This window comes from Micropterus dolomieu, unplaced genomic scaffold (assembly GCF_021292245.1).
Source record: "Micropterus dolomieu isolate WLL.071019.BEF.003 ecotype Adirondacks unplaced genomic scaffold, ASM2129224v1 contig_13561, whole genome shotgun sequence".
NCBI lineage: Eukaryota > Metazoa > Chordata > Actinopteri > Centrarchiformes > Centrarchidae > Micropterus > Micropterus dolomieu.
Genome location: NW_025742547.1, coordinates 1 through 12,023, shown reverse-complemented (window position 1 = coordinate 12,023; position 12,023 = coordinate 1). Strand labels below are relative to the sequence as shown.

At 43.4% G+C, this 12,023-nt stretch overlaps 2 protein-coding genes across 3 annotated transcripts; both read left to right on the top strand.

Moving 5' to 3' along the window:
* Positions 1 to 914: 914 nt before the first annotated feature.
* On the top strand, positions 915 to 7,430 carry LOC123966500 (abl interactor 2-like). Of its 2 annotated transcripts, none has more exons than XM_046042653.1 (4): positions 915 to 1,082; positions 1,217 to 1,297; positions 2,690 to 2,872; positions 6,599 to 7,430. In XM_046042653.1, the coding sequence occupies exons 1-4, from the start codon at positions 944 to 946 to the stop codon at positions 6,688 to 6,690; spliced, it is 495 nt and encodes a 164-aa protein (XP_045898609.1). In that variant the 5' UTR covers positions 915 to 943; the 3' UTR covers positions 6,691 to 7,430. The 2 variants fall into 2 exon arrangements, with proteins under 2 accessions (XP_045898609.1, XP_045898608.1); XM_046042652.1 differs by having other exon boundaries at positions 3,866 to 7,430.
* Positions 7,431 to 8,884: 1,454 nt separating this feature from the next.
* Positions 8,885 to 11,863, top strand: LOC123966499 (CCR4-NOT transcription complex subunit 11-like). Its single transcript, XM_046042651.1, has 3 exons — positions 8,885 to 9,749; positions 11,333 to 11,497; positions 11,631 to 11,863. The coding sequence occupies exons 1-3, from the start codon at positions 9,431 to 9,433 to the stop codon at positions 11,822 to 11,824; spliced, it is 678 nt and encodes a 225-aa protein (XP_045898607.1). The 5' UTR covers positions 8,885 to 9,430; the 3' UTR covers positions 11,825 to 11,863.
* Positions 11,864 to 12,023: the final 160 nt, after the last annotated feature.

Genomic DNA, 12,023 nt, shown 5'->3' with positions numbered 1-12,023 from the left:
TATGTTATTTTGTAAATGTAGTTACGTTCAGATGTTGAAAGCTGAACATAAGAAGATAAAAAGGATTCAGACTGAATAAAATGCTGCTGAGCTGCAGCACTCAAGGTCTGATTTCATGCTTTGCGTTCAGGTCTGCTTTGCTTTTATTTTTAGGACACAAACATTCACCCTCCTGCACACACGGTGTCTTTCTGCCTCGACTCTTCGGCTAGTTGTTCATCTTTGCATCCTGCTTTCACCTTCGTTTTTTGGTTCACTGTCAGATATAAGCGTTCTGGCATTTTGTCTGTCGCGGTATCGTTTTTTTGGAACCAGACGTGACCACATTTGGGCGAGAGGGTGGCGTTAGTTAGCTTGGTTAACAAGCTGCATCTGTAATTCATGATTAGCTTGTAGCCCCGCCCTAAAGCCCCCCTGCTTCCTGGTCTCTGTTCCTCTAAATGGGACCATAATTTACTAAATGAACATCATGCTGTGTTGAAGAAGACTTGAAACTAGCGACTGAGACCATAAACTCATCAGGAAAGTGTTTACTGAGGGAATAAATCAGCTGACAAGTAGAAACATTTTCTCAGAGACTTATTTCTGCCCCCTGCTGGCTGCTGGAGAGGACGCAGGTTTAGGTAACTTCAGCTCTGGCTTCACTTTTTAGACCCGTAGGTTCCTGCTTGAATAAAACAGGGTACATAAACCAGTTTGTCTTTTATATTCAGTAGTTTTTAATCACCTTGAGGCCTCGAAGGAAAGTCTAAGTGTTTCCTTTCTATCCATTCCGGCAACTGCACTTCATTTCCTCACTTCTCCAAAATGTTAAAAGCAGCCTCGTTGCTAATTTCCATCAAAACATTTTGATTTGTTACAAGTCCTGAACTGGATTCACCTGGTTTCCACCTCTCTCTCTCTCTCTGCTGTCTCAGGCCCTTTCGTCCCTCAGTTCTACAGTATGAACCGGCCTCAGCCTCGGCAGCAGGCTCAACAGGTGGGGGGGTCTCTGCCGTACCGCCGCCCCCCCTCTGTGACCGGTCAGCCGATCTCTACAGAGAACCAGGTCAACGGTGGTCCCTACTACAACCAAAGCCCAGGTATGCAGTCAGAGCCGTCTGATGAAGACACTGAAGTGTGCACGAGACATTTCCGCCCAGACTGAACTGTGATTCTGATCATTAGTGGAATAAAAAAGCTTAAGTATGTTAATGATCTCTGTGTGTGTTGGCAGCCTCCCCCCCGCCCCCCTCGCTCCTCCAGTTCACTCCTCAGCTCCCTCTGATGGGTTTCGTCGCTCGAGTTCAGGAGTCCAGTGAGTAGAAAAGTGCTCTGCATGTGCACGTTTGTGTCTGGATGTAGCTTCCTTTGTGTGACTTACGTGTCGCGTATTAAATCAGATCGCACAGTAAAACGTGGATTTTAACGATAAGAATTTCGATTGGTACAGCTTTGACTGACACAGATGTTTGTTCTCGGTTGCCTTGTGTTTTTATTTTATTACGTAAACTGTGCAGAAGGTTTTAGGTGTGAGGGACCTGCTGGAATTGGATGTTTAACTTGTAGTTCGGTTCATTTGGTCCAGACAGGGAAAAAATGGATCTATCGTTGCCTTCTGGTCCATTTCGTGTCCATTTCTGCCTATACAGAGTGTTTATAAGATCACTTTGGTGCCAGTTCACAGCCAAAAGACGGATTCAATAGAAGTTTATATTTTGAATTCATGCTACAATCTCGGGTCTACTATAATAAAATCTTGCGGTTGGTAGCCGGGGACACAAACTTGCCGGTTCATGTTCAGCAGGCTGCAGATATTTGCTGATTGTCGCACAAAACTGCCGGTATAAAAGTGTTGGTGCTGCCATCTACAGGCAAGGAAAGAATTAGGTGCAGCGTCACCTTGTCATGTGACAGGAAACCCTCACAGGAGCGAGGCGGCTGCAGTTTTCTGCGTCCGGCGACCGCAGCTGCTTTTCTCCGGCTGCCCCTGGTCGGAACCACCTGATCTCGCTGCATTTGCAAAGGCACTGTCCTAGAGCCCGACCGATATGGGATTTTTGAGTCCGATACCGATTTCGATATTTGAGATTTTTAAAATCCGATATATCGGCCGATATTGTTTTTTTTCCCCTTATTTTAAGAAACGCATGACATAAACAAAGATTATCCCTAAAATGTTGTAATGTTGACACCTCACCAAGATACCCTGACATAATGCAGTATAAAAACAAACTTTTTTTATTGTTATAAATAGTACTTTGAACTAAAGCACAACAAAATATATCAAGGTTTGGATGAATAAGAGTCAAATAAAACTGTTATAAATTATGGAGTACTACTACTAATGAACTTTAAAGTAAATAGTGTAATGTGGGGCCCGGAAAACAGAAACTATAAAAATGACCCATATACTACTACTACTGCTGTTACTACTACAAATAATACAATACATCATATCTAACTCTGCTCAGCAGGAAAATCTGATGAAAAGTACTGAAAGTTTGATGACTTCACCCCAAAATAAGCTTTGATAAGCGTTTTTCCTCACGCGTACATACGCCCAGTAGACCTTTACGTAGGCGGAACCAGACCGACCCCGGGGCCCGCGGGAGGCACTAATGTGAAGCGGCAGCTAGAATCACTTTATAAACTCTGCGTGTTTCTGTGTTTATTTACTTTCTCATTTTCACATATGCCCCACCTCCAGTCTCAGACGCCCCTCCTCCCCCTCACCCGGCCGCAGAGAACCAATCGGGTCCAGAGGAGCCCCCGTCTACTCCGCAGCCATTGGAGGATGAACATGAGGAGGAGGACTCGGCAGTGGTGGAGTACAACGACCCGTATGCTGAAGAAGACCCACCGTGGGCCCCCAGAAACTACCTGGAGAAAGGTACGCCTCAGAAACAAGTTCTCCCTGAAAGCCTGTTTACTTATTAAGATCATTTGAATAATGGACGACGAGCCACCGTTAAATATTTAAATTCTTCAAAGTAAACAGTTTATTTTATATATAGACATAATGCAATAAACTAAAAGATAATGGAAGTAAATTCGTTTGTTTATTTTATCTTGGATATCGTTTCATGATCGCAGCCCTGTGGTCAGCCTTGGTGTTAATGCATCACGTGTTTACCGTCATTCAAACTGCTGCATTTGTGTTTTTGTTTGTTTACACAGTTTAACTTGAAGGTTACAGAAGATCTTTTGGGTTTCTCTGTTTTTCCATGATGTTTAAAGCACCTGAGGAAAAAATGTTTTCTGTGTTTATTATGTTCTGTGCACTAATAAGGTGGCTCTCAAAGTGGGGTCCGGGGACCCCCAGGGGTCCTTGAGGGGGTTCCAGGGGGTCCCCTGCAAAAAGGGGAATCATTTATTTTCACTATAATTTAATCCATAAGTATCAAAGTGACTGGATTTCATGACCAAAGTAGCTATAAAAAAAATAAAACAAAACTTACCAGATGGGGGTCCGTGGTCTACTTTGTGTCCGTTTAGGGGTCCTTGGCGTGAAAAAGTTTGAGAACCACTGCACTAATGACATTTTAAAACATTACAACAGATTTTACTGAAATAACACAGAGCAAAATAAAGGTGTCGTCTTTAGACTTTTAAAACTGACATAACAGTTCAGCTTCTTCAAATTCACGCCGTTGACCTTGGATAGCGAGCCGAGGTGATAGTCCAAAATGGAGGAAGCTCATCAGCTGACCGTCGTCATCCAGGTTTATTGAACCTCCTCGTGGTTTGTTGACAGTTAAGAGGAAGAAGTCATTGGTACAAATGCATCCAGCTGCAGTAGTTCGGACTCTAAAGCGTGCGGGTGTGTCCCGGGAGTCCTGCCGTTTAACAGTAATAATGTTTTTCTGCGTTTGTCGCCCTCCAGTGGTGGCCATCTACGACTACACAGCCGACAAGGAGGACGAGCTGTCGTTCCAGGAAGGAGCGATCATCTACGTGATCAAGAAGAACGAGGACGGGTGGTTTGAAGGAGTGATGAGCGCGACCACCGGCCTCTTCCCCGGAAACTACGTGGAGTCCATCATGCACTACGCCGACTGAGGAAACAGAAGTTTTTATTTTCTTTGTGTGTCCAGTCGCTCCTCTTCCGTCTGCGGACGGGCGTCGCCTCGCTCGTTTGGGTCCAGTTCAGTTTCTCGGATCTGAACCAGAAGGGAAAAGACGACCCGGTTCCACTTTTTGTTTTTGGTTCCTTTTAGATTCACGCTAACCAATCACAAGCCAGTCAGAGCGTGGGAACAAAAAAACACTAACATTTTATTTGATGGAGATTCTCCTCCTGACTGAGCTACATCCGTCTCTTTCTACCCATAAGGCCTTGCACTTAGGGGTTCTCCAATAAGTATTAATACGTTTGTCTTCATGTTGTTATTCGGTGCAGCCAAAGTTTGACGGTCAGGGAGGACGTGAGTTTTCTTCTGATCACATGAAAAGTATTTGAAGATCCCGACGTAACAAGTTTGTTTTCCTGAAACCTTCCTCAGCTACATAAAGAAATCTCACTCCCTCTTCATGAGGACTGTATTTAACTACAAATTAGAGATACTTGAGTATTTTCTACTCCGCCACATCTCAGAGGGACAGAAATGTTCAGCAGGTGGTTAGAAAATATCTGCGCCTGTCTGGCTAAGACAGGACGCAGTGAGTGTTTAAGAAGTTTAACTTCTCATTGTGAAATTACTTTTGTCGCCTCGTCTTCAGCACTTTATTTGGTGCAATTGTAGAATAGAAATTTAATGCTAGCAGGAAAACAAATCTTGTTATGTTCAGGTCATGATTTAATTTTTTTTTTGTGATCAGAAGAATAGAAGATAACTGATATTGTACACTACAGCGTGTCCTCTGTGGGCTTCCGTAGTTGGTTCTGCCCCCCCTCCCTCGTCCCGACCCTCCCACAGAGCACACTCGCAGCCAAGACTTGAGATTATTTGTATGAAGGAACTGTCACATGACATATTTTGGGATCCGATCCCAGAGTGAACAGACAGAATGAAAGGAAGCTAAAGCCGCTTTTGCACTAAACACTAAATCTCCTCTCTTGAAGCTCACCTCTCTGTCGGGAGCTTTTACAGACCAGCTAAGTTTTAGTACCAGAAGCTAAGCTCCGTAAACACGCCCAGCCCTCCAAATCTCTCTGAGAGAGAATCTGACATTATTTCTGGACAGAAGAGAGTTCAGGGTTCAAACACTTCGAACTGGCCCAAAAGTCTCAGAGATGCATTTTCTAATCCTGCTTTTAGGACAAAGAGCATTCAGTTTTATTTAACCAGCTTTACAAACAGAGCAGGTCCAGACTGAACTCTTCCACTTTTTAAATAATCCTCGTCCTCCTCGTCCTCACCTGCTTTTGTTTCACTGATAAAATAAATCAATGTGTTTGTGTCCGTCCGTTAGTGTTCCACAGGACACAGCACAGCTGGCCTGAAACACGTCTGCTGCTCAGTGAAGAAGATTTAGATTTCATCACCTTTGAAGGACAGTTCAGGTTTTTCAACCGGCCCTCGTTCTTATTTTTTGTAGCTGCATCACGTTTGAAACTATTCATGCACCTGAAATTTAACAGTCTAAAAGTTTGGACGAGGAATCAAAGATAAGCGATTTTTAAAAAAAGGTTCCCTGTGGAGAAGTTTTCACGCACACATGCATGTGATGCGTTCACATTCCCGCCAGTGGTTTCACAGTATTCCTCTGATCTACAGGCAGCGGTAACACGCCAGGGCATGACTCAGCAGGACGATGAGGATGCATCGTGAAACGTCGTGTTAGCATTTCAACATGGGGGCGACGATGTGGCTGCAACTAACAGAATTTAAAAAATTACAAATCACGTTTCTTGTGCTCACAGAGTCTCTGTTGAAAACACTCCCACACTTCAGATGATGTGCGCGAGGTTTCACTGCTTTAACCTGGTGCAGGACTTCACTGCGACGCGCAACCTTATGCAAATCATCGTATTTTGGTAATCGATGAGTCGCCCCAGACCTGCAGCTAACTAACACGGAGGGAGCCTAACAATGCAGATTTCAAAATACAAATGGGCTTTGCAGATGTTTCATGAGGACGGAAATGCATTTAGCACTTTTGTTAGACCTCAGCACAGGTGCAGCTCCAAGTGTTGGGACTCTAGATACGGTAAAGTCCGTCAGCCCTCCAGTCGGTGTCGCATAGATTGTGATGACATGCGGTTCGGACCTTCATGCCCCCCTCAGGATGAAGCGTATTAACGTTGGTGATCGTTTCCTAACACACTAACACAAGATGGTGAACATTTAAAAACTGAGACCATAAATACTGACGTGTAACTAAAACACATTATTAGGCTCAGATCAGGTTGAGGTCTTCCTCTGGACAGCCAGGGAGCAGTTCACACCAGACTCCCCCCGTAAACTGAAGCGTTTAACGTGAGCTCCCCTGCCCTGTCTCATCCCGGACCCCTTTGTGGTTTTGCTGCCTCGTTGTGTCCCGTTAGTGAAGTGGATCCGACCAAACCGCCCCGGTGGAGATTTTGGACCTGTCGCCCGTTCTGAAGTTGACGGTGTGTTTTACCTGCATGCCTGATTATATAACGATGTTTTCTATTTTTTTTCTTCTTCTATAGTTTCACCAACTTGCTTGATTCTGTTTGATCAGCTGGAGGTCGTGACGTTCGTGGTCGGTGCTTTATTCCTGTGTGTTTGGACTCCAGACTGACTCTCAGATGGTGGATATTCTTGTGCCATATATCCAGGTGTGAATGCAGGTGTGTGAGAAACCGTGTGATCCAAACCCTTCCTTGTGGACTGACGTGACCGTGAGAACCGTGTTTTCTGGGTGTGTTATTTAAAAGGCGTTTTACCACGAAAACCAGAGTGTGCCAAATTAATAGAGAGCCTAAGCCCCTCCCCTTCCTGTGGAGCACCGTGGGACCTTTTTTCAGTCACATTTGATCAGCGATCCTTGAGATCTGGATCAAACGTGTGACGCTGTGGTTTCTGGCGTGCTGGCTCCTAAACATTTAGGCGCGCTCTGGTTTTTGTTTGCCTGCAGTATCCCTTTAAATGGCGTCGAGTGAGATGATCTGTGAAATGTTTCAGACGGCTTCTCCAGGCCGTTCTTTCTCCCTGCAGATCTTTTAAACCTCTGACTTCAGACCCAGTCCAACAAAGTCTTAACAAATCTGGTATCAGCAAAGAGCCGTGCAGCATTCAGGTGGTAAAAACAACGGATACATCAGAGCCTTCTGGGAAAACTTTGTCTTTTACTTCTTTGAATGAAAAACAAGTCATTTATTTTGCTTGCACACGTTAATAAGAGACGAAAACTCTCGTAGTTCTTGCTGTAAACCCTCCTCAGTGTCTTCCTGGTAGAACGTGACGCCTGGAGAAGCTTTCTGGTTTTCCAAAGTGAAAGCACATCCCTGTTTTTGTAAGAAAGTAAATGTTTTAACAGCCTGCCTGTGTTACTGTCTCTTATTTCGTCTCAGTGGGTTTTCTAACACACTTTTACATTTATTTTGTCCTTAAACAGACATTTAATTGAAATATTAGAACAAGATTAATCACTGATAATTTATACTTTAAGATACTTTTAGAAAATACTTGTTCTTGTGTTAATACTCAGTTTGCTTTTTAGAAATAAGGATTTTTAAAATTTTTATTTAACTCAGAATTATTGGGAAACAAACATCTAAATATTAAATGCGTTATAAGTTTTTTAAATCAATTTTTAATTTAAGTTTGCAACAAGTTCAAAAGTAGAAAATGTTTAGCACTAGGAGGGAATAATGCTCTATATAAAAATGTGAAATACAAATAAAGCTGGTATAGTTTTAATTTCCTTTTGCTTTGGAGAGTGTTGAATAGAAAACATTTATCATTTGAAGTGAAGTTTTTTATGTGTATTGATGGAAATGAAATTTGGCTTTTATGATTAATCAACTGTTTTATCTTCTCAGAGACCAAACAATAAATTTTTCCAAAGTAAAACAAAACTTTCATCAATATTTTCAGAAATACACAACCGGTCAGAAGATTTAGAACAGCCAACATCTAAATAGTTCAAGTGAAAAACCTTAAATGGTCCCAAAGTAAGCAGCAAAAGTTAAAAACATTTCACCGAAACAGACATTTTCAGATCTAAAATACATTAAATGAAGGAGTTTTGTTCATTATTTCTCTGTAGGATCAACCGACGACCAGCGGGTCTGTTCTCCTTCATTAATATTATAAATAATATATATAATTTAGTCAAAATAAAGCTTCTGAGGGTGAATTAGCAGGCAGCTCCAAGGTGTTTACTGTAGAAATGTGTTTAATTTCCTTCCACTGCTGCAGAATAATTAGATGTTAACTCAGTATTAATCCCTGTAAATTGTAAATCTCTGGAATTTACATTATTTCTGACCTAAACTTTGTCTTTACCTTCGCTGGTTAATCTGCAGCAGTGGAAGGAAATGAAAGAAAAAGTAAAACCCGTACAGTAAAGTACATTTTCCTATACTTTCATACTTTTACATGTTCGATGCAGTACTTTCTGTAACGGAGTATTTTTACAGTGAGGTGTCAGTACTTTTACTGAAGTATACCACCATCCACCTCTGACTGACAGAGTGATGTTTGATGGGACTTTGGTACATGTATGACTTTTCATTCCCAAAACTTTATTAATACAACGGTGTATTAACAGACACACCAATGCAGCGGAACCACAGAAACAAATAAATATAAAAATAGATAAATATAATGTTTCTATAACAAGTATTGGATGTACTTCAAGCTTTTTTTTTATGTTTTTTTAAACTAAATAGAAAAATATAGGTTTTTGTAAACTTTATTGACAAAGCGAAACACCGTGAAGACATCGCAAGGGCTTGTGGGTAAAGAGAAGAGCTAGTTAGCCCGTGTAGTTTTCCACTATTTCCAGGTCAGTTTTATCTTTAAGTGGTGTTTTTATGTGTAGCAGGTTTAGCTGCCGCAGATTTTAAGTAAGTAAGAGGTTTGTTCGTCTTTCTGGAGACAAGAATCCGGTTTGTGAGGAAGTTAAACCTCAGCGTGTACAACTACAGGTCCCACAATGCACCGCGGCCCGACAGTTCAAATCAGAACTTAAACGGCTAATGCAGCAGGCGTGTGTTAGCAGTCCGACGACACTTCGCAATATCGGGACATTTGGCTCGGTTTGAGAGTTTCTGGCTCTGTAAGACTCTTATGCTGGTACCGACCCGGTCAGACTGGACTCTGCCGGGCGGACTCTCCCGTTTGGACCATGACTCCGCCGGTTCTTGTCAGTTAGCGCTGCTGTGCTAAGCTAACTCGTTGCTAGCTGGTGACTTTCAGACTTGTATTTGTCCTCTGCTTCAAACATGAATTAACTTCTCTCGGTTTATCACGGGGATGCGTTGTTCGCTGTTTTGACCGACAGTCTTAAACTAGTCCCGGATCTCCACGGAACCATGACCCTGGCCCCGAAGGAGCTGTCCAACCTGCTGAGCATCATCTCGGAGGAGGCTTGCACCAACACCTTCGAGAGCCTCTCCACACACTTCCACCACTACTTCGGGAAGGCGGAGCACTTCAGGGTGGGTTCGGTTCTGGTCATGCTGCTCCAGCAGCCGGACCTGCTGCCCAGCTCCCCGCAGCGGCTCACGGCTCTCTACCTGCTCTGGGAGATGTACCGCACCGAGCCGCTGGCCGCGAACCCGTTCGCCGCCGTGTTCGCCCACCTGCTGAACCCCGCACCTGCGGGGGAGGAGCCGGAGAAGCTGCTGTCAGGTACGTGTTTGTTATTCAAGGTTTATTCATCTGTATGTCCAAGACGGAGCGCCCGAATCACAGCTTCCGATTAGGAAGTTAAGCGGAAAGTTCAGGGAAACTCGGGTCCAGATCCAAAACCACTTTACTTAGAGCTGTCAGGTCCGGACTAGATTCATCCAGAGAGGCTACAGTTTCTTTAAAACACAGGTTCAGATTTAGGAAACCTTTATTCTACTTGTGAAAATGCAAAACAGGGACTATTTATGGTTGTTTCTTATGTAGACCACATTAGACCAGGTCCAGATCCAAAACCACTTTACTTAGAGCTGTCAGGTCCGGACTAGATTCATCCAGAGAGGTTAAAGTTTCTTTAAAACACAGGTTCAGATTTAGGAAACCACTTTACTTACCTTTATTCTACTTGTGAAAATGCAAAAAAGGGACTATTTATGGTTATTTCTTATGTAGACCGCATTAGACCAGGTCCAGATCCAAAACCACTTTACTTAGAGCTGTCAGGTCCGGACTAGATTTATCCAGAGAGGCTACAGTTTCTTTAAAACACAGGTTCAGATTCAGGAAACCTTTATTCTACTTGTGAAAATGCAAAACGGGGACTATTTATGGTTGTTTCTTATGTAGACCACATTAGACCAGGTCCAGATCCAAAACCACTTTACTTAGAGCTGTCAGGTCCGGACTAGATTTATCCAGAGAGGCTAAAGTTTCTTTAAAACACAGGTTCAGATTTAGGAAACCACTTTACTTACCTTTATTCTACTTGTGAAAATGCAAAAAAGGGACTATTTATGGTTATTTCTTATGTAGACCGCATTAGACCAGGTCCAGATCCAAAACCACTTTACTTAGAGCTGTCAGGTCCGGACTAGATTTATCCAGAGAGGCTACAGTTTCTTTAAAACACAGGTTCAGATTCAGGAAACCTTTATTCTACTTGTGAAAATGCAAGAAATTGCAATTTCACTGTTTTTTTTTAATTTTTTAAGAAATGTAGACCACATTAGACCAGGTCCACATACAGCTGTCCGGTCTGGACTAGATTGTTCCAGAGAGGCTACAGTTTCTTTAAAAACAGTTTTAGATTTATGAAACCTTTATTCTACTTGTGAAAATGCAAAAAAAGGGACGATTTATATGTTTTTCTTATGTAGACCACATTAGACCAGGTCCAGATCAGAAACCACTTTACTTAGAGCTGTCAGGTCTGGACTAGCATTTCCCAGAGAAGTTAAAGTTTCTTTAAAACACAGGTTCAGGAGTGAAACCTCTATTCTATTTGTGAATTTGCAACAAAATGGTGATTTATATGGTCTAATGTGGTCCTCCTTTGCATTTTCACAATCAGAATAAAGGTTCCACAAATCTGAAACTATATTTGTGGACGGACGCATCAGCTGGCCGTGTGCTTCATTGGCCGTCTCTCTGAGCTAGATCAAACGAATGATTCCTCATTGATATGTAAGTAATAAACTAAAGCGGAGCTGTCGCCGCAGCGGCCGCCATCTACAGGACCTAGAGAAACGAGGACCGTCATGTAGTATCGGTTCTCGTGACGTCCCTGTGTCATGTGACCCCCCCAGGCTTCCTGCCTCCCATCACCCAGCCCGAGAAGTTCTTCCTGTCCCAGCTGATGTTGGCGCCGCCCAGGGATCTGTTCAAGAAGACGCCCCGACAGGTGTCCTGCATGGACGCCGGCAACATGCCCCAGTCCATCGACATCAGTGGGCTGCAGCTCGCCTTAGCAGGTCAGTCCACACCGACGTTTATCCCGTCTTCAGAGAACTTTAAATGTCTGCTGTTCAGAGATTTATGAAGCGCAGGCCGCGTCCACCTGCCCTCATTTCTTTCTTTACTGACTGAAGTCTGTCTGTTTTTCAGAGCGTCAGTCAGAGCTGCCCACGCAGAGTAAAGCCAGCTTCCCCAGCATCCTCAACGACCCCGATCCGGACTCGTCCAACTCGGGATTCGACAGCTCAGTGGCGAATCAGATCATAGAGTCTCTGGTCACGGGGCCCCGCCCTCCGCTGGAGAGTGAGTGTGTTTTGACGCCATTGTTGTTTTTAAATGTGTAGAAAACGGAACCAAGTCGTATGTCGTGTCCAGCGCAGGAACTTTCCCAGGGGACAGAGATTTATTGAGGAACTGGGCCTCTAAACCAGAACCAGTTCCTCTGTGATGCAACTGTAACGTTAATTAAAATGAACAAGTGAAATGAAAGTTCAGCTTCAGTTTAAAAGGGAGAGACAGAGAGAGTATGACTGATCAGCTGAG